This window comes from Hetaerina americana, unplaced genomic scaffold (genome assembly GCF_022747635.1).
Source record: "Hetaerina americana unplaced genomic scaffold, ioHetAmer1.1.p SCAF_4, whole genome shotgun sequence".
NCBI lineage: Eukaryota > Metazoa > Arthropoda > Insecta > Odonata > Calopterygidae > Hetaerina > Hetaerina americana.
The window spans coordinates 81,491,212-81,514,856 of NW_027286985.1; the positions used below are offsets into that span (position 1 = coordinate 81,491,212).

General features: G+C 39.4%; 1 protein-coding gene across 1 annotated transcript in view; it reads left to right on the forward strand.

The window, feature by feature from the left end:
* LOC139692485 (POU domain, class 6, transcription factor 2-like) overlaps nucleotides 1-23,645 on the forward strand; it is a 242,594-nt gene that overhangs the window by 126,860 nt on the left and 92,089 nt on the right. Inside the window, exon 2 of the mRNA XM_071590703.1 lies at nucleotides 2,338-2,391. Within this exon, the coding sequence (XP_071446804.1) occupies nucleotides 2,338-2,391 (54 nt within the window). The remainder of the gene's footprint in view (nucleotides 1-2,337; nucleotides 2,392-23,645) is intronic.

Below are 23,645 nucleotides of genomic sequence, written 5' to 3' on the forward strand. Positions count from 1 at the left end.
TTATCTTCTATTCCTGCAGCTCTAAAAGAATTCAATCGGTCAAAATTGCTTTCTCGATCAAAATTGTGTATGATTAGGTTTAGTATTTGCGAGGCGAATAGGCTAGATTCAAACACCCGCATGATGGTCAAGAGAAGATTGGTAATGGGCACAAGGTTAAACTTACTCTCTTGCCTTTCAAAATAATATTGGTCTCTAGGATTCCCTAGCGGATTTAAGAATTAACGCCGCAGAATAATTCTCATTTCCAGTTAAGCACGCCAAGAGGTTTTGATGAGTCTCTGAATTTACTGGCATATGCCAACCGAAGAAATAATTTTTCTATGGTGCTTCGTGACTCTTATTTTTTTTCTTTACTTCCCGAGAGATCATTTATGTCGGATTCTTGCATTACATATTCCTGTAATTTATTAGGAATATATTCCGTTCCGTTTAGAGAAACATCTCGGAGCATATGACGTGTTTAATTCTCGGTTCTATTCATTATCACTCCACCTTGAGAGAAATGACGTTATTTTTTTTAATTGAATGCGTTAAATTCCAAAGCAAGTAATTTGAACTGATTCAACAGCCTTGGTGCCGTTATGTTTTTTTTCATTTACCTAGCACAAGCCTTGGAGCCAAAGGTGATTTAAATTATTTTAAGTCCTGCTACAGTTTTTCTCCTGGGTTTTATTTTCTTCATCGCATGGTAAGTGACTGCATTTAACGGGGCGTGTTTAAGCTGTTCTTTTTTATGGCCGAAATAAATGCAAGCACGTATGATAATAGTCTCCAATGAAAAATCGCTGAGGAGATACGCACCTGCCGAATGAAAAAATATTCAAATAGTTTTATCACTTATCCAATATTCAACCGATTGTCCTCATCGAGTCAAGTGATTAGATCGGCAATTGTGTACTGGTAGAAAAATTCCGTTTTCGATGCAATTTAGTAAGGTGTAATGAGGTAATTCATCTTGCGTGGCCTTCTGAACAGAAATTGCTCACAACGGCACCTATAACGTGGACTTCAATTATTAAGGCCCCACCTGGAGCACATCCCTAAAATAAAAGGCAATGATGGGAATTAATTAAAAATAAGCATAATAGCTACAATACGGTCCCGTTTCAAACTTTGTACCATTTTCCTTACCATGCACACTCATTTTTGCAATAAATTCAGTTTAGCAATTGATATTTATTTTAAAATTGAAAGCAAAAGAGCAATAAATATTTTTGTGCACATATGTTGAGTTCATGTTTGCCCTGATTCTGAGGTAATTAGCACCTTTATGTGGAACCTTTTGAAAGATATTTATTTGCCTCTTGGTTCACGTTTCTGAAACATCTGGTAATGTTTCGCATCCACGAATGCCAATCATTTTGTGCATGTTAAATGAGAATGTCATCAATATTCGCTTGGTCATTATTTGTTTAATTTTCTCGTCTTGATTATCATTGATATTAGTATTAGAAATGGTCCCTTCCCGTGAGATATAAATTTACGAGGCACGATGTTGATGTCAGGCGTATATTCGAGTGAAATTTGTAAAAATATTACGAAGTGTTTATATTACGAACTGCTCGTATATATGTATGTATTACATATCATATGTTTAATAAGTATAGCCAAGATTTGGTAGTGAAATTTCCAGTGAAATAACATTGTAGTGCAGTTTCAAGCGTTACCTCCTCCAAAGTTCTTATTTGTATGCTAACATGGCAAAAACCACGTAAATCTCCAGTAAAAACGTCTAATTAGCAATATACTGTGGTGTGTAGTACAGTTTATATCCTTGGATAACTTTAACGGGCCCTGGGTTGCGAATTGTGTTGTCAGTTATTAGAGAAATATTGTCAATTAGACAAGCACGATGCCTTTGGGCAAATTAAAAGCGGAAGAGAGACACGTGTGGATTCCATGATGAAACTTCGAGTAGGTATTAATTATGACTTAGACTAATCAACTGCACGTCACTTCCATTAGGAGTAGCAGGAAGTTATGCGCTAAATACATCCCCTTAAACTCCGTTCAGTTCTGCAAGGTGAAATAAAGGCATTCGGATTATACATATACGATACATGTACATTCGAATGATACTGTAATTCTCCTTTAAATACCGTAAGATCTCTTCCATTTCTTTTAATTTTCATATGGATTCAGAATTATCTGCCAACAAATCAGTCACCGTTGATGATGCTGGACTTGAATGTTTAATTTTATAAGCATTCACTAATTTAAATTTATAGTCAACTTTATATGTTATGTCAAAATAAGAGACATTTGTTGTGTAGTGATTAATAGATATTTTAATTTTGTCATGTTTTCATTACCAATTATTTCCTTTCTTTCCAGGTGAGTAGTGGTTTTCGTCAACCGTGGATGATGTCTGAGAGCACTGCGGTAACGGTGAGTTCAAGCTCATAGCAATTCGCACATTTTTACGAATCGGTCAATTTTTTATACTAATTAAGTATTATCTTTAATTTTTCCTATGACTGATGGATTATGCTGTTGAGTTATCAAACTAGAAGTATATCACAGTATTCTTTCAGCTTCCAATATAAAAACTGCACGTGATTTTCATTCTCATGTAAATAATATGAAGACGGAGTGTTTCATAGAAAAGCTGTTTTTTTTCTGGTGTAATTCATTACAACTGTATAAAATTTGCATATTTTCTCTCCATTATGTAAACTGATGTTGTTTTTATAATAATTGCAGTGGAAAATAAAACTAGAGAATGATTTTTAAATGGTGCAATATACCATATAAGTAATTTTTAATGAGCTAGTTGACATGTTCGCATTGCCTCTTATGTATAAAATGTGATTAAGCACAGAATGCCATAGTGAGCTATGTAAACTGTTTTTTGGCAAATATTAATAATCCTGTTAGTCTTGGACCGAATGAAATTAATTAAATTCATTCATTGTGATCAAATAACAAATATCAATTTTACTTAAATGTCCAGGTCCGATACCAAATTGCCCAAAGAATACGTCCAAATTAAGATTTTGAAGGCTATTTCATGTATCAAAATTTTGGGTTGATTCCGTTTAATTGTAATTTTTTCAGAATATTTGGTGTGAGATTTCAATGCATGTGTTTTGCTAGAAGCTTTGGATACTTGCGAAAAATGCGAACTCCTTCCTTGCCATTCCTAAACTGAAAATTATTTTAAAAAATCAACCTTCGATAAAGAGTCCTTTAATTCTTCTCGTCGTGTCCGATAAAGTGCCCTTCGTTAGTAAAGTGCTTTGTTCTGAATTATGAATGCAATTAACTAACCGTTAACTTATTCAATCTTTTCACTTTACCTTTAGCTACTTCATCGCTCCAAAACATGAGTTTGGAATCGCTGTACTCTGTTCTCTGCGACATATAAACAGAATATATAACAGACTGTATGTATTTTATTCTAAATGGGATAGAAAAAAGAAACTTTGTGGTAAAATACGTGAAAATTTGATTAATAATTTATTCATTCCACAATTGGCTGGATAAAACCTGGTAGTTGTACCGCACGTAACTGTAATTGTAACTTTAAACAATTTGTGTCAAATCCGAATATTTATTTCTACATAATATACTCAGTATATTCCTACCTCTTTACTAAGAGTGAAGTTTTCCAATCGATTGTCTCTTATCCAGGCTAAAATATTCAATTCTTCAACTGCTTCGTAATAAATAATGCAATACCTATAATTCACGATCGGTAATATAGCTTCTGACATGCTTTTGTTTCTTTTCTTTTAAAAATCACAAGTAATTCTTTGCGATAATATCAAGAACGTGAAATTAACCCCTTGGGCTCGTTTCACTTTTGTTATGCAACGCACCAGTCTTACAACATGCTAGTTTCTTTAATTACGTTTTTCAAGTTTAATATCAAACCACATCTCCATCTTAAATATCGACCGCGCCCGAACTGGTACTGCTTTTCTGTTGCTACTCTGGAACAGATTCAATTCGATAATATTAAGTAAGAGGTAAGAAAAAGAGAATACTTGTTCTTAGTGCTACTCCTTCACATATTTATGTTATTATTCATTCTACTTTATGATCCGATTAATATTAGCTGCGCATGTCTCGAAAATATTCTCTCTAATGCGCTCCCGTCAGTTCAATTTTCCGGTTGAATGTTTTAAAGAAATTGCCGCCAATGTTCCGTAATTCTGCCAGAAAGATTTGCAATCGTAGCGCAATTGCTTTGCATGCATTTCGAAATTTGGCTCTCTCTCTCTCCCTCCGATCTGAGGGGATCATTCCAGAAGTAATTCGGTCGTTCGAATCGTTTATATCTTGGATCTGCTACTTACCACGCCCCAATGCGCGTTAATAATTTTTCGTTCATGTTTATGTCCTTAACGGCCGACTTCAACGGATTAATTTTAGTCATTTAGCATCCTTACCAAATGCCACTTTGAACAAAAACGCCGAAGTGACTTCGGCCTTCAATGAAAGTTGTGAAACTTGTTCTAGCGTCTCATGCCCAACCCCTTCCCCCCCCCCCAATTACTTTCTCGGAATCTGGTTCTCAGACCATGTAGGTGTGTCTAACAATAGCTCACTCTCTTTCTCTCCCTCCCTCACGATGTATTTCAACCCGTACGGCCGTTCGAAGGATCTGACTGAAGGATTGCTCACACAGCATTTTGAGTATGCCTGAATTACTCATTGCGCTCATCGTTCGTATATTTTGGATAAGAACTCCGTTGTCTTCATCAGGGTGTAAGCGTTGTGCAGATTTTCAGGTGCGCGAATTTTCCGCATTTCCGAATTTAAAAACGCCAATAGTGTACATATACTCTCAGGTTATTTTTTTCTCTGTATTTCCTTATGATGAGTTGGGAGGCCCTCCTTTGATTTTTGGATATCATATTCATTTTTATGTTTCATAATATTTTGATGGTAATTTCGTGCAGGGAAACGAATAGCCATGAGAGTTATGTTTATTTAAGGTCCTGACCACTGGGCCTCGAATTGCTAAGCGCTCGCATTTTGTCACCGTAATACTCTGCCCAATTAGTCACTCTAATAGTTGAGCTGATTAGTCCCTATTGTACGTGCGCTGTTATTTTTGTTTCGAAAACGTCGACATTCGGTTTCCATGTAATTAATTTGTTTACTTTTCTGATTTTTTCGCCATTAAAATGAAACTAATCCGCATAAAACTAATTTTTTTATAAATATTTACGTATTCATGATAGGGAAAATCACTAATCATGGCTTGCAGAAAATAAAATATTATGGTTGAGAAATAATATGATATTTCGGCTCCAGCTTCTCACTCTCAAAGCGTTTTAACTTGTGAGAAAGAGGTGTGCCAATCGGAAGTTCGTCGGAAAAATTATATTATGCAGACGATACGCAATTCAATTACCATTATCGGGCTTCCCCGTGTCGGTAATAAAGGGTTGCGTTCGGGTGCATCACTCAATCACGTAGTTATGCATCCGTGACTTGCTGGAACCGGAGCCAATTAACCCTTCAATTGATTGGAATGAAATTTAACCGGAGGGGAACTGAAATTCGTAACTAAGCTATAAATTACTTGCATTAACATTTTAAAAATAACGCCCCCGCGTATCATCCACGTTTCGTATCCTACTGTTATAAGTGGGAGTGTGTTTTCGTATTTGGCGATAACCAATGATTTTGACGCTTCAAGGCTGGAGCACACCAGGAATAAAATTACGCCCCCCCCGCTTTTTTCTCGTGGAAATCAGGAAGTGATGACGAATCTTGGGCATTAAAATATCACTTGAAAAAATCATTTTGCCCATCCACTGTCGTGAGATCATGGTCGGAAGGTTATTATCAATGACTTTCGAACCCTGCGTACGCTGATCACCGGTGGTTAAATTCACAAGAGTGAAATAAGAATGTGTATGATTTGTTAAAATTAACTGCAGCAAGAAAACAATGAGACTACGTTTGCAAGCGAAAGAGCGCACCATTGCTTCGCAGGAAACTTGAGTAAAAATCCTAAAGGGCTTCGACGAAAATATAACCGTAAAAAGTTTTTGGTAAACTCTATTGATGATAGCTACGACCAAAATGTAGACGCGCTTTTTAATACCAGTTGAAATTGCATGGACACGTTGTAACATCTAAATCTGCTTCCTCTCTGCATCCTTTGTAAACGTGTGCCTTCGGTCGTGGTTTATTTTTTTCCGAAAACAGCACAAGAAGGTTTCGCAACTCAGCTCTTACGCTATCGACTGATCGTCAACCCCTCCCTCCGGCAGCGCCCGTTCTTGTTTGTGATTTCCTGCGTCGATTTTATTGTATAGGTTGTCTGGGCCCACCCAAGGTTTCACCTGCACGACTTGATATCTTTTATTCCTTCCAATTCTCTTCTGCTTCCTCTCTTCGACTTAACTTGGTGCTGGACCTCATAGGCAACAGATTCTAATGGCATTTTTGACATCTTCGTATCTCACTGTGGTATTGTGCCAGCTTATTAGTTCTCCGACCGCTATTACCCTCTTCTGGAGGACGGGTTTGATCTTCTAGAATTAAATTCTTCCGGTGGACATGAAGGTAGATACAGGAACTACCGGAACCAACTCAGCGGACTTAATCCATCGAAAAAAATTCTCATCGTGTAACTAGTTTCTGCCACAGTTTAATTTAAGTGAAATGATGCGGGTGATACTTAAATTTATATCCTTTAAATTTTAACAGCCATGTAATCTCGTATTTGAGCGCGAAGAACGTTCCTATTCTCATCTCAAATCTGCTTACAAAGTGCACTCGGAGATTTCGATTTTTTTCCTTGAAAATGCTTGACTACCTGACTCACTGCTCTGAAAAATATTTTGTGAGAATTATCTTTGCAAAAGTACGTCTTAGATAAACTCAACTAAACCGTTCTACCTGCTGACATCTCGAACAAATTGAAGGTACCTATCGGTTTGTAGGGAAAATTTGGACTCATGGTCATAAAATTTGCTGTTAAGTTTTTACCGCCAACTTTTCGATTGAAAGTGACACCAAAGCAGAGGAAAGATTCTCTCGTGTGAGTGATATTCTTGATAAAATGTGTTAAATATTATTTGATGTGCCTTCAGTTTATTGTCATGATGATAGATGTGTTTTAATCGCATGTACTTGTATACGTATGTAAATATTGCATTTTCATTTCCGTGAAATTTCTCCTAAATAAACCAATGCGATGCCACCTTGATACAACTAATATGGCAATGGGTGGAAAAACGAGAGATTCCGGGTTCGGATCTCGAAGACGACACGTTCTTCCGCGTGTAATTCTATATCATAATGCTCGTCTATCTTTATGCACCCCTTATTCCTATATCCTCTATCTTTGTTGTTTTTCGCTGATTTAACGATTTTCTATTTAACCTATTTGCATGCCTATTTGTGTATATCAATATTAAGGCCGACATTATCCATGTTTGTTTTATGTTAATAACCACAACTATTAGTCGCAGTGGTGACAGGTGAAATTTCCTAGTTTTAATGAGATACTCCACTCCAGATTACCAAAGACGATTCGATTGTGCGGTGTTAGTTGGTTTTTCCCATGAGAACATAGTCTCGATTCTAGTGACTCCATGACAAGACCGGCTGTCCATTTTATTCAGGTTCATGCAAGAAGCACCATTCTTCTAACCCTCCCTCCCCTAACCGTCCCCTCACTCACCAACACACGCAGCAAAACACCGCACACGCCCCTGGCCGGCCGACCTGACTACGCGTCCCGAGCATCGCGCCCGTTTTTTTGGTGGCGGCGAAAACTTCGTCCTACTCCTCCGCTCCCTTCTGCCGATTCCCTTCCCCTCCGACCTCGACTGCCCCCTCCACGGCCCGCCCACACACAAACACATACACACAGACAACCCTCCGTGGCCGCCGCTCTCTTCGCAAGTCCTCGCGTGCTAGACGGGACCGCGTTGAATGGAGACATCGCGTGCTTCTAATCAGATTAAAAGTTGCAGAAATGGCGAAGGTGAGAGAAGGAGGAGGGCGAAGGAGGGTGGAGTGGGAGGACAAGAGGGCTGACGCGAGAGTTAGGAGTTCGGAGCGGAGGAGGGGGGTGGGGGATCGGAAGGGGTGGGCAACGCGTGTGTGTGCGGGGGTGAGGAGGGTTATGGGTGAGTCGGGATGGCGGGTGGGAAGGAAGGAGTGGGAGGAAGGAAATGCGGGAGGTAAGAAAGGAGGGGTTGAAGGGATCACGTGGTGGGGCGGGAGAGGGTGTGGCGGGGATCGGGAAGAGACCAGCCTGTTTCTCACTCCCGGCCAACGGCATTGGCACACAAGAGGGTGTCCGGCGGCGAGTTCACGTCACGACCAGCTGATTTTATTCGTAGTCTTGCAAATTTGTTTCACTATTGGAGAATATGAAGAGCACGTTGAATTTAATTATGAGACTCGGTGAACTGGTGATGAAAAAACAAATTTTCGTTAAAACTATTCGTCCTGATTGGCTGCCACCTCAAGAGTTGGATTGTGAACTAGTTGACAGCAGAATTGTCAGCTCTGAGAGAAAATATGTTGTTCTATGAATCGCTCACATGCAGAAGAAAGTGATTTCTGTCGTTACTTTCTCGATAAAATTCCATTTTTGTCGAAATTTCAATGAAAATGTAAGGACTATTATTACTATTATCCGCATTATGACGTTAAAGATAGGTTTTGGATGGACACAGCTAATAAAATGGCACAACGAAAAATGTCCTTACATTTCTTTGCATAACTGCCGACACCGCATATAGCCCCTCTTCAATTCAGCTTTTATTATATACATGGAAAAATTTATTAAAATTGATCAAAGGAACGGCTAAACTTAAGCCAAAAGGCATAAAATGTGTCATCACTGGTTGCCCAACTCAGACTGTATTATAGTTGGGGCTTGGTGTTGAGTTCAACTCTTTCCGGAAACTTATTTTGATGGTGCCCTAAAAGATATTTTTTTGATAATTATAATTTTCTATTGATGGCATCATTTTTTCCTGGACACAAACTAGTACATTAATAGAATTGCAATGATAATTAAGGGTAAAAGAGACATTCTCTCATCTCTAGAAATTTTTCGTTGGATCTGTGAGTAGGGCGCACCGCGTCTCTTAGTTACGTTTTTCTAGGAGTCCAGCAAAATAGAAGTCACTCATATAAATAAAGGATGAATTGAATAATTGCCTATGTATGCCATAACTATATTAGATAGAAAAAAGAACCTCCTCCAAATGTCCATTATTAATTTTCAATTATTTTTTAGCAACATTGTTAATCCCGCTTTAACATACTTATAATTGAAAGGTCCAGAATTTCCGTTCATGGAACCAACCACGTTTCTACCTAGATTAAATAATTCTCTGCTTTAATGGTAATTGATTACCTAAATGTTATGTTCCAGGATCATGTACAAAATCTGGAAATTCGTTTGGATATTAAAAGTTTTTCCGCCTTAAAAGTTATATAACTTCACTTTATACACTCACATCGACAGAATTTCATTTGCAATATTGCGTTGAAAGTGTGTGATATTTTACTGAAACCTTAAATAATACTAAACTGAAAGGTGTCAATTTCAATACATGTTTGATATTTGCTGGAATAATTCAGTTATCTTTAAATTGCATGAAGTCCTACCTACATCTTGCAGCGTATTTTTGTTGCCAATAGTATTATAGTGTCTTAATGATGCTATTGTTAAAGTAATCCGCATATTTCAGCTGTGATCTGTATTTTAATTAAAATTAACTGGTAAGTAAAGTAGTTACCTGGAAAAATCCAATTTCGAAATGAAATTATCTGATCAGGGAAATGCAGCAATCCGAAAGTATTATGTTAGTGTTGAGTTGGTGGTGTCTTATCGCCACCATTCCGATTCCCGTCGATAAAACTAATAAATTTATTGAATAAATCTATCTCCTCCTGTCTTCCACTAAAACTGATAAAAAATGTGCAAAAAAATAGTCGTCTGTTTTCAATTGCGATATCCCGGGAACAAGAAACTTTTGGAAGGCTGAATACAGGACGGAAAGAAACCCGCCAGGTTGTGAGCATTTCATGCAATGTAGGAGTCAGCAGTACAATGAGAGCTTTTCCCATCTTTTCAGTTGACTATTTTAGCTTTCGTTTTTGTGTTGTCGAAACATTGTATTTTATATTTTTTTAACTTTGCTTTTGCGGTTGCTTAGTATATTTTCTCGTTGTTTTTTACCAAGATTGTTAGACACGAAAAGTAAATTGTAGCCTTCCCTCCAAATTGAACCCTTAGTTCTTACCTCCATCGGTATCTCCCCTTTATCGAAAACTAGGCGGCGATTATTTGAATAACAAACTTTTTTAAATGTCATCCAATACGAATAATGAGACCCCTTTCATCAGGCGCAAAATTGCGGTTTCGCGACATCCATTTGTATTAACGGATTCATTTGCTGTTGAATGACTCAGCTGACATTTTCATTGTCCGGTGTAGCTACAGTTGGCAGCTATTATTTGATTTAATCCAAATTTTCAACATTTTTTTCAAAATGCAGTCGCAGCGTTTGATATTTAAACGCTCCGATTGGGCGGAAACAGTTTTCTCCCAGATGCGCCCCTCGATGCCACTGGATCGTGTTGCGGTGTGTCTGTCGGTGAGAATGGAATTTTTTCAAGAAAACAATGTGAACACTCTCCATTCCGAAGTTTGTGTAACCAACCACCCGTCTCTTTTTCATACAACATTCTCCTCTTGAGTCATAGTTCCCTCCGCCGGTGTCACAGAAAATTGCCGGTGCCTGAAAATTTTCCATTCGATCCATTACCCGGGAGTGTTAACCATCTCCCACGCGGGAAGACCTCGCTGAGCCGTCTTGCTACTCCAGATGCCCCTTTGATATCATATGTGATTTGTCGTGTCGTGCAATTGTGGCTAGGAGAAAGTTGAACATCCCTCCCGTTCCGTCAGATACGAGTATGTTGTTCATAGGCACGTCACCTTTCAATGTTTCGTGTACCTGAATGAGACACCAGCTGGAACTCGCATGCACTCAAAATTGAGTAGTCGTCGTGTTCCAATCAGAGGTTAGGATGCCGGTGTCATCTATGCGATCCGATGTAGAATTGCTCTAGGTAGTATTGCTGCAGTGTCGTACTACGATTTAAACGCTAATATTCGATATTCATGCGATTCACATGTAGAGTTTGCATTTAAATTTTATACCATTATTACATCATTGTGTAGATCCGTGATTTTATTGAAAATAGAGAGTGAATTGTCAAGAAAGCATTATCAATATTCTTTCCGTTTACAGCATCGTATTTCGATAATGAAAATACGTAGGATGGGGGCGGGGGAATGCTATTCGGCATGTGTGGTGTGCAATTTGAAATGCGAACCAAGTATTGTAATCGATGTTCTTGATACACCTACAGTTTTCCCCCGCCTATTCATTTTATGTAACGCAATGCGATGTTCAAATTCGAGTGACGCACGGAGATGCCAACTACGTAACTGACGACTCACTCCTCAGGTCTTTCCTTTATTTCTAATCGATTCAATAGCGAAGTGGGCCGTAAACAAATAAGAAATCAGTTATGACGATCGTAATCAAGCAAAATTACACCATCACTCTTTAATTTATGCTTCATAATTACACCTGTTTCCAATCTGTTACTACTCATAATTAATGGAAATAAATATAAAATTGTGAGAGACCATCGCATTACTTGCCATATATCGATATGTTAAGGTGAGCATTTATTACTTGGTTCTGAGAAAGCTGTTGAGGAAATAGGCTGAGCCTTATTAAGGCTATGGTATTTTTGTCGTCGAATGCAAGCGTAATTGAGCCTCATGATCGATGAGTCCTTGGAGGAATCAATAGAGACGGTTGAAGTAATTCTTAATTTTAATTGACTAGTAACTTGTCATTATTTCGTAAGGTCCGTGATTGGTTGGCATGAAACACGACTCGCGGTCATTATTGTACCGATTTAGATATTCTTCAATTTTTTTGAAAATTGTTTTCAAAGTACTGCGATCCATACGTATCATTATTGCGACTTAATGTGCTATTAATTACATTTATTAAATTGTGTACCCTGGTATTTCATGGAACTTTGTCTTTTTGCTGGCAATGGCCATCATAAAAAATGAAAGTGATGACGCATATTGCGGAGCTTTGAGAACTTGGTCTTCCCGTAATCTGAATAACAATGACTTAAAAATTATTTTATGGTTCATTGAGATTTTACATGGAATCTTGAAATTTCATTGTCCTATTGACGAAAAGATCTTCGCTTCCATTAATTTAATTAGGGTGTTTTATTATAAAAGCCCATAGCTCAACTAATAGTTGCGCTTTTTGATAAATCGCTGAATGAGCGTAAATAATAATAACAAAACATTACGGTCGCTGTGGGAAGATCTGAATCTCACCATTCTGACTCGCCCTAACGTCGCGGTCGCGAAACTTTCTTTGAGCATGGGTCTTACTTATATTTGTGACTTTAATTAGATGTAATCATGGTAACTGGGGCATATTAAGCCATAATCTGCTGTCACAAAAATCTTCAAATATGATGTTACGCAAGAATATACCCAAAAGCTCACACTCACCCTTTGTTCGACTATACTTTTATTCTTGCTATCCTCGAGCACCTTTCTCATACCAATGTTCCCTTAGGTGCACATCCATTCTTTCTGCTCAGAGTAAAGCAGTTAACATGGGAATCTGATCGGTTATCTTTTTTCCTCTTAATCTCCATTTAATGGGAACGGGAGAGAGTAAAAGGCAGCCGCGGGGCGACTTATGGGACGGAGAGGGGAAGGATGTGGGAGGACGGATGAGGCTCAATTATTTGCGCGATAAAAGAGTAAGTTGCGGCGTGGGACCGGGAGGCATTGCGTGTGGGTTGGGAGAAAAGGCTCGTGCTTCAAGTAAGGTCTCACAATTTGCTCTTGTCTCATTCAATATAATCAACCCCGGACATCACACGTACCGCAGACATATTAGAAGGGGATACGATATAAACGGTTCAAAAAAGAAGTGTCAATACAGGACTAAGACGGCGGTAAATTAATCTAGTGGGTAGGATGATTTTCTATTGACTGGAAGTTAAACTCTCGGTTAACGCACTTGAGCAATCCCATCTTGTAGCCACGCGGTGTCGTCACTTTATGGTCAAATGAATTCCATAAGAAACCGAAACCGGAAAAATTGAAGGAATCTGCGCTCCAAGTTGAATGTTTGAATCTGTTTTAGTCTGGATATTTGCGCGGTTCAGGGCAAAGATAGGGATGAGCGTCATATCTTCACATGTTTAAATAAACCTTCAGTTTGGTTACTGAGAATGGGAGAGCATATTAGGACGTTTTTACTATGATAATGGGTGAATCCGGGGTGGTTAATATAGGAAGTTTTAACTCTATATGCATTGACTGATTCATCGTTTTAATTTTTACGTTATTAATATTTTTTTTACAATATCAAGTTCCATATTTCACGGAAGTGAAGTTAACAAACGTTTTAAGTCAAAAATCGGATTTAAAAGTGATTTTTCGATGGTATTTTTTCAGTCTATTGCACGTAGAATATATGAATATGCATTTCAGCTTTGTAATATGTTTTGGTGAGAGAGTCAGTCATCTACATCTGTGGTTTTATTTGAATCATCTGTAGTTACCCTCGTCGGAAACGAATCCTGTCCCATGTATTTCAAATTGCCTGTGATGAATTTTTCTTCATCGTTGTGGGATCGAGACTGAAGTAGCCCAGTCTGCTAACTAAACCCCTCGTTAAAAAATTGGTACCGGGTTATGGATAGAACCTCAAGAAACCCGACTCGGCGAAAGTTCACATTTACTTTAAAAGCGCCGAAAGGGGCATGGTTTAACGTCCTATCCGGCGGTCGGATATTAAGTTCCGCACGGCATCAAAACTAGAATTAGAAATTTACATCTTAAAATGTAATTAATTCAATCATTCACCGTCATCGTAGCTGAGAATGAACACTTTTTTTGCGAAATGGATGATCTTCAAGAGTGAACTAATAGTTAATACATTCACCACATCATATATATATATATATATATATATATATATATATATATATATATATATATACATACACACACACACACACACACACACACACACAAACACCATAAACACAGTAATAAACCCGAGGGTCAGTTTGATAGGTATTGGAGTTCACCCAGTACTAAGCCCGACGGAGTGTTAAATTCACACATCAGAGATAGGGGGGCCAGTTCCTTTCCCTGTGCCGGTGATGGTTTCCCAGGAAGATATGGTTCCCGAAAATTCACATAGCTTGGGTGGAGCTGCAGGTACCCAGAGAGGCTTGCACGGGAATCGAACCCGGGCCCTCCGGTCAGTAGTCCAACGCTCTATTCCTGGACTACCGCGACCCACTATGTGTGTGTATATTTGAATATATGTATATATAAATGGACAAAAAAATATTTATATGTATATATGTAAACTGTGAACACTGTTTATTATGCTGTACGACTGCTCTCCCAGTTGAAATAACTCCCATAAGCGCCATATCCTGCCCTAAGAATCGGGGTACTTGTTTGCATCAAACTGCGTATTGATAGCTTCATTGGTAGAGCATCGGCCCAACATGTTGAAGGTTCGTGGATCAAGTCCCGGTCAAGGAGACTCTTTTCTGCTTGGAATCGATACCCTTTGGTCTTCCCTTCTAGTCATTGATAACCGTAAACCTAGAAGCAGGCACGCCTTCGGGTGGGGTGTGCATTTTGAATACCACCTTCATTCTTCGCCAATGAATGTGGAAGGAAGTGAGTGCAAAGCGGCGTGACTGGATGTCGTTGATAGCGGTCTGAATGGGGACAATCGGAGCGAATTGGAGCCTTCATTCTGCCTGCCGGGTCGGGGTTCTTAGAACCAATGCCTTCTTTCAAGAGGAAACTGTTTCATCGTTTGTTTCAAGGTTCATCTCTAGCGTAATTAAGTAAGCGAGCATCGTACCATCGCCGTCACTCAACTGTATTTCCTGGTATTTTCGATGCACAGGCCATTGACAGGCGATTAATATTAACACTTATGAGAGTTGAAAGCTTTTAAAATAATCATCTTTTGTGAGAATCCGCTTCTCTTAATAGTAAACCGGGTTGCATAAATTGACGCAGAAATCAAAAAATAATGCAATCGTTGGATATCAAATCGATATTAATTTTTCCTCTATGGATTCGAAAATAAGTTTTTAACCGTTGAGGCACATCTACGATAAAACGAAAATCAATTCTTCTAATATTGTTGAGCTTGTCATGTTGCCATTACATTTGCATGTACATCGGAGTGTTTAAAAGAGTTCCCTTTTGTCACAGGAGCTTCCGTGAAAATTTACTTTTTGACGGCAAATAGATGCAACTGTCAACATCAACAAATCAAATGAACAAGTGAGAAAGTTAAGAGGAAACAAATACTTTTGATCGATGTCAGCAACATGTAATTAATTGAGCTAAAGAGACTCTGCTCACGCGAAAAATGTTTACAAACACGGTAGAAGTTCGCAAATAAATATGTGGACTTTGTTGCACTTTGTTTATCGTAGATATTTACTATCGCAAATCATCCGTAAAAGAATATCAGCATTCCAAACATGGGGCTGAGGTCGCGTGCTGAAAATCAAATTAATAGAGAAATATGATTTGATTCAAATAATTGTAAAAAAGAACAAAATCGTTGGGAAAGACCATTCGAAGTAGTACACGGAAACAGGGCGCACACTCAGGGATGCATTGGTCATGTTAACTAGACATTGACATAATAGAAGATCCGCATAGAAGACCCACGGAAATATTAGTCCGAATAAAAGAGGGATGTTATAAAGAGCTGTCTGGGTGTATGAAAATATCATTTGTGTTTTAAATAATTGCAATCGTCAGTCACACAAAATACTGACATAGATATTGCTGAATTTCAGGAAATAATAATTTCATCTGAAGCCTCAGAGAGACCTCTGATGTCTCCCAAGTCATTCCGATAATCACTGATTTCACTAAACCAATAAATTTCGTTTTTGAATAGAATTGAATTTGATTGTAATCCAGTTAACTAAATTATAATGCGAGACAGTAATGAGCCAAATGATCCAACTATATGTGCTCAGGGAACATAATGGTTTTTGAACATTTGGCATCATGAAACAGACATTAAAATATGTGAACCTCGTTTTCGCAACCATTTGACTGTTATCCATCTCTTTGCCCTCAAAGTTGAAAATGCTGTTGTTTAGATTTTGCTGAGAAGCGTGAATCTCCGAGAAACTCTCTCGATAAAATCTCCAAGCGGTCCTCGTCGTAAATTTGATTGACAAGTCCTGATTTTAAGAGACTAATCCGATCCATTTCCGCCACGATCAGTGCACGATAACCCGGCCATGTCCTGATTTAGCAATCATCTGAGTTTCCTCCCAGAAATCAAGGTTAAATTTTGATGGAATGGTAAATTTGGTGGATATTGATGTGCCCATGACACGTAGTATCAGTGAATGTCCATTTCTAATTGTCAATTACGATAAGGTGTAGTTACCGGATGATACATATTTATGATTGCTAAGTTCGTGAAACGGTGCCTGATACCTAGCCAGCCCAGCACATCTAACGTACGTTCTAAGAATACTATATTCCGCATATTCCAAGTCAGAAGTACTGGGAGGAAGGCATTGAATTCCTTATCCCTTCGTCTTGATTCCTTGAGGGATATGTATTTCGGTTTTATTGTACTGGTTCTTGACTTGACGTCCAAATTTATGAAAAATCATAAAAAATGAACCGAAGGTCGTTCTCCTTCGATGTATGCGAAGAAAGGTTAGACGACTATTAAATCCAATATCAAATAGCGAGAAAGTCGTAAGTCTTTGACACTTAAAAAAAATGTGTTTTTTCTCATAATTTATTTGCCGCATTGAATTTAACTACCCTTCTTAAACTATTTTATGTATTCCTAGCATAAAAGTTTTAAAAAAGTGCGGGCTAATAAATTATTTGCAAAATGCCAGTAAACCTAAATACATAGTCAGCTCAGCTAAGAAAGGAGATACATTTATCACGTACGACAAGGATGCGTATCTTGACATTTTCTACGTGGAATGACAAGCAAAGAAAATGTTTATGAACAGTGTGCGTGGTTGATCTTGTTAACATAAAGACCGGTGCGCTCATTAGGAGTAAGATGAAAATTAACGCGACGATGTGATCGAATTCTTTCCATCGGCACATTCAAAAAGTTGTTCCGCTATTGCGAGAACAGGTTTTGCCTTTCTCCAAACTCCAGCTGAACACTTATTACTTGAAGCGTACTAACGGTTCGGATTTTTACCGATGTACACCGGTTTAATCGATGGATCTCATCGTGATTCTACAAGATATGAGTCTGTTAAATATATCGCTTGTCGAAAGATCACGGAAGTGACTCATTTTTTTCCCTCATGAATAGAATAACAGCCCCAGAGTGGAAAGCTGAACAACGATACCGCAAGATATCCAGTCAAAGGTGTGCTTTCTTAGAAGAGTCGAATGATTCCCTCTTTTAGCCTGAAGTATTTTTGAATCAATCGAGTAGATTAAATCGCGAGGAATTCGAATAGAAGTGCTAGGTGAAGGATACATCGAAGAATATAAAATTAAGTAAAGTGATCCTTATTTAAAATAAACGCTGTATTTCCTAATGCCCCTTACGGAATCATTCACAAGTGTTTATGTGAAAACCTAAATTTTACATTATGTTTTATATATCATAGAGGGCTTTGCGTTCATAAGTTCTGCATGTAATTATTTTGAATTCTTTCTCGGCTAATAGGTATTTTAAATGATTAATGTCACCTGTGATGTAATTAGAGAAAAACCTCAAATGTGTCTTTGGTATAATACCTACTTTGTTGAGATTGACAGTCGTAACCAACCATCAGTGAAAGATGAAGTCAGCTCTATGGTCTTTCTCTCGCAAATCTTACGATTTCAATGAAACTTTTTAATTATTTCTCCATGCTAGAAGTAGAGAGGCCTTTATTTTTATTCGCATAGTTGAAAGGAAACGCGTTGGGCTATTGGATACTTCCCTCTCGATGTTCTTGAGTTCTCTCCAGGGAGCTTCCTCGTCAGGGAGCGTTTCGCACCTCGATACGACTCCCCGGACTTTGTTGCAATTGTAATTAATCTATTTTTTTGTTTTGGTTCTTTAAAATTAGTGCAAGAAGTGAGAATGACGTGAGGTCGCATGAGCCAATTTTTGTATGAATTTGTTTGATGATTATCTGACCAACTTCGTTCTGCAGCGGTCGCTCAGCCAGAAAAGTGGCGAATGAAACAACAGCCCTGACCCTGATGAGATGTAGCTTCGACGGTTAATGTGCTTATGATTGAAAAACTATCCAGTTAAACGACTTTGATAACCGTTACTCGTTTTTCCGCTCTATAAAGGCAGTCATTAGAAAGCATAATTAACTTTTGATCATTTAAATGCATCAGTCATTATATGAGTCTGGAAATTCATTACATTTCCAGAGAGTGGTTTTGTGGTTTAAAAAAATCAATATTTCCCTCAAACTTCAGTAAAATTTCAATTTTAAAGCGTTTCGAAGAACAATTGGCGCCAAATCCACGGGCAGAGTGAACTTAAGACGAAAGATTAAACGAAACAAACACTTCGTCTGGATTTAAATAAAATTTAATCGATCGAGCGGAAAGAGAACTGTTCTGGGAGTTTGACGCCATTGCGGAAACCGAAATGGTGTGGTAAGGCTTTATTTAACTGGTCGCATCCTCGAAAGCATCCTCATAGTCAAGTCACATTGCCGCATAGATTCGTCGCGTGTGATTAATTCTCCATCGACAGCGTGATGGCACTGTCATCTACGGTGGCGGTGGAATGACGGCGAGCGGATTCGCCATTCCGGTGGCCTCGAGGGGAGAGGGTTCCGGACCTTCGCGGAGCGCGTGGTTTTGCGAAACTGCCGTCCCATTTCTTGGCAATGGATATATCGATCCCCGATCGTCCCCCGGCATTAAAACGCATCGAGCAACCTGGAACAAAGGGTTTTGCTTCGCATACGCTCCCATTTTACTTCGCCTGATCGATCCTCAAGTGTTTTTACGAGCGCGCCTTTTAATCTTCTCATCCATTCACACGTCCCCCCTCCCCCAACCTCAGCCTTCCCCTATCTCTTCTCTCTCGCCCATTCCTCCTCTCTCTCTTCCCCCTCCTCCATTCGTGACCGAAAAATCTTGGCTGACGCTCTCCTGCCGCCGTCGTCGTCTCGGGCACTGCAAAAGCATGCATATCTCATTCCGGGGCCGCCTCGGTCAAATATTTACCCGCCATAATTCGACATCTTTGCGGAAAAATGTGCGGGACGAACTTGACGTGGCCCGGCAGTAGAGTGATCGGGAAATGTGATGAATTATAGACTGGAGTTTGAACCCGACTACAACAGTTTCAAGGGTGGCGTCTTAAACTCGGTTATTTTTTAATATAGGTTTTCAAATCAAACCAAACCTGAAACGAAAACTTTCCCCGAATTGCTTAGATTATAGAAATGAAAAATTGGTTTTGTTCTTTATTATACTATGATCCCATGACGGTTTAAAAATGAGTTCAATAAAGGTTTAGAATTTTGAACCCATAAACCAGCGCAGGTTCTTCAAATTTGACCAAAATAAAATGCTTGAACTCATAACTTAAGTTTTGGTGAGTACGATAAACCCAAAATTGTATGCATTAAATTTTTCATGCATGTAGTATGTCTGTATCAAATTTGACGTTATCTTTATTTCTTACCTTTAAACTCAAAATACATTTCTTTTATTTCGCTTTTTTGCTGAAGTTGAGAAAAAGATGTGTTCATGCATCTTATAAAGCAAACAGAATCCCATTGCTTAGATAGACATTGACTTTGCGGTTTTAAATTGCTATGCTGATACTCTTGAAGTGGATCAACTTTACTTGAAATGTCGTTCATTAATGTGTTATCCAAAGAAATGAAATTATCCGTCCTACCGGTTTCATAAATATCCCTGTTTCCGAACGCCTTGCGGTTTTGTCCATATTTACAACTGGCGACTATGAAAAGCACGCGGCCGCTGAGGTAGTTAACAGGAAGTGCATCCACAATTATAAGATCTTAGCTATGTTACTCATTTTCAGTCAAAAGCAATTGCTTTTCCAACAGGTTGATCGAAATCCAGCGGGAGGCCGTCTCATAATCGAATTTAATGTTTAGTATATAGATGTATGGTTTTCTCGACGTGCATATAAGAACCGTATTGGAGGCAGTGGAATGACCGAAATTTAATATAAGAACTCAAAATATTCGGTGGAAATATTAAAAGTCGTTAAGCCTCGGTTCACGTTTTTGACGTAGCCTGTACGTTCTTCGTAGAAAATGGTAACGGCGAGTAAAATTCACACATCAGGGTAGGGGGGCCAGTTCCTTTCCCTATGCCGGTTATGGTTTCCGAGGTAGATCTGGTGCCCGAAAAATCACCCACCTTGGGTGGAGCTGAGGGTGCTCAGAGAGGCTTGCCCGGGAATGGAACCCGGGACCCTGCGGTCCAACGTTTACCCCTGGACTACCGCGACCCATCGAATACATACACCTCTCATAATACCTGCGTGAATGTATGGGTAGGTGTCACCCATACATTCACGGTCAAAGTAGCGTAGAAGCTCAGTTTGGGCGTTTTTTTGTCTTTGTCGTAATGTATCTGAAGCGAAGTTTATTAGGTCCCTCGGGCGAAAATTAGTTTTTTTATATTACTTATTTTTTATTTATTTATTTTTCCTACACATTTTCTTGGAAAAAATGTAGTTAGTATGTTTATTGCTCAGTTTATAATTAACAGGTCATTTATTAGCATTAATCTACCTTAGGAGTAGGTTTACCCATACTAAATATACGTACTACAATGAATAAATTATTCTTTCTGATTATAAGTGCTACCAAAAAAAGGCTGCCTAAATATAGAGCATACTAGAACTACATCGTTTTTTTTCGGTTGGATTAGATTATTTTCGTGATTAATAATGAATCCATATATACATCTCAGAATGTTTCGTCAGCCTTCTTTCGCATAACCTGGTAGGTCGTCTGAATCACTTTGATTGGATTTCAAGTAAATGGTACGTTGGCGAAATACTACATCGCCCTCCTCGGATGTTTGCAGTCGGATTCGCTTTGCCACATCAGCCTCGTTCCCACTCGCCACGCCCGCCCGACTTGATTCTTTCGTTCCGCCTCGACTCCCTGACTCCACTCCCCGCCTCGTCCATTTTCTCCACACTTCCCATGCCTCATCACTCCACCGCATCGTCTATTGTATCGTAAACAAGGAACACTGCCGAGGATGGGACAGCTCCTGCCTCACCTAGCCTCACTTCCATCTGCGTTAACTTTTTACGGACTGCCATCCCCCTTCCATTAATTTCCTTACACGTGACGAAATTTTCCATCAAATTTCTCTCGCGATATCATATGCAAGAACCTCTAACATATCTGAATGGTCATGAACACGTTCACGTTTATCTGAAATCGACCCGAGCGGTTTAGTTTTCTATCAAGTCCTCTTTCAGAACTTTGCTCGCAATATTTTGAATCGCTTAATGGCATTGGATGGATTTGCCAAATCAGACCCATGTGCAATTCGTAAATACTACGCGAGCAACGATACGCGCCATAAACGTGGTGGAACTAGCTTCCATTTTCGTAATAAAATTCCACCATCATGTATTGCCCGCATAGTCGTTATGTGAATCGTATTGCTCTCATTTCTGTCCGAATACCTCGACACTAAACACATAGGCTATTGATTTTCAATTATGACGTGCTACTGTACAAAGTATTAACTGCTCTCATCAAGGATTCTCTGAGCATGTGAAAGACTTATGGGTCATGAATAAGGCTAGGATGTTGGCTCGCATGGTATATCTATTTGCATGAGAGATTTTAAATTTTTCTTAATAAAGTTCATTGCAAAGTTTAAAGAGGCTTAAGTGTGGTATGGGTGTCATATGGAGAACACCTCGAGCCCGTTTACTTCCCGATACTCAGGACAGATAATACGCTGAACTGTGCAGTACATAGGCGATATTCACAGCAGCTGTACTGACGTCTAAAAACAGTCGTAGTAATTTTCCGCCCACCGTTTGCCGACTGCCAGATCCCACCAACTTCAAATGGTACAGAAATCGGCTATATATATATGTAATGTTTTTGGATGAGGAATCCAGTAAGGATTTGTTTTTATACATCTCATATTTCTAGGTGCAAGATTTCCACATGACTTTGTTCACTACCGACAAAGCGAAAAATAACTCCGCCAGTAGATAGATGTAATTCTGCATCACCCTGATGAACACACGAAGCCAATAATTCGTATTAAGTCCAAGAAAAACTGTGATAAAATTTGAATGGGCCGTTGCAAACCAGAAAGCTAGAATGTAGCCTTCCAAATAACTTGGATAAAATCTCTCAAAAGAGAAAGAACTGTAATATTTAAATAAAACTAGGCATTTCGGTAATTATCTTTCAATTGTCAGCTTTAAGTAGTGATGTAATGCATGAGCGATCTTTGATACTGGCAACAATTGCATAAATCCTCGAAATTCAAATCCTAGTTAATTTCAATGCTAGGACGGACGGAAAATAAAATGATAAAATACTCATTTATTGGTCCACCACGCCAGATAATTAACCCTTGGCGATAGAAGGAATTTTACATCATCATTGTACATCAGGGGTCCACGTGAATCATTTTATATTTCATCAATGAAACCGAAAATACGGTGCATAATTCTGATCGGTTGTGGTTTTTCATCATCGTGTCAATTATAGATGGTCCTGGTTATGCTGCGCCTCGACTATATGGTTGCTCGACAATGTGTTCGTGGATTTGTTCCGCCGTGGTCATTTGGTTCAATTCCGTACGATATGAAAGACCAAATCGTCTTTCTAAAAGCGCGATACAAGTCACACGAATCGAATTATCGAAACAAATCTACATTCCCACCTCGACTGCCTCCGACCTGACTGATCTTCACGCCCTCTCCTCTCCCCGCCCCTTCTCACCCTCGCACATTGCCTCCCCCACCTCCTCATAGCATCCCTTCCTCCCCTAGTCCAAGTCCACCCTTCCTCCTCCCCCCCCCTCATCCGAACCCCATCTTTCCAATCCAGCACTCACACACACACACACACACACATACACAAACAGCCACTACCAACCTACCTCGGGCGAGCCCATGAATAAACATAGCAGGTTGCTGGCTGCTCCATGGGTTCTTGGCTCGGTTCAAAATCCACCCCCCGCCTCACGTCACTCCCCGTACCCCCTTCGGCTTACACGAAAGCGGGAGTCCGTATCAACTCCGGCGCCGCCGTCTCCTTTGCCTTCTCCTCCGCCGAACCACCCACCCTCGGCGACCCGCCATATAGCGCACCCACACACCTTTCCGGATCCCTCGCGTGCATGTGTATGTATATGTGTCCCTTCGCTTCCAGCCTCACCTTTACGCCCCTTTTTCGGAGAGGTCCCTGCTCTGTGGTGTGCGGCTCTCCTCCTCGTCTCTCGTACCCTTAACGACTTCCGCTCCCTTTCTCTCCCGCCTTCCCGACACCCCCCCCCCATCTTTGTGAGACATCGCGCTCTCCTTTCG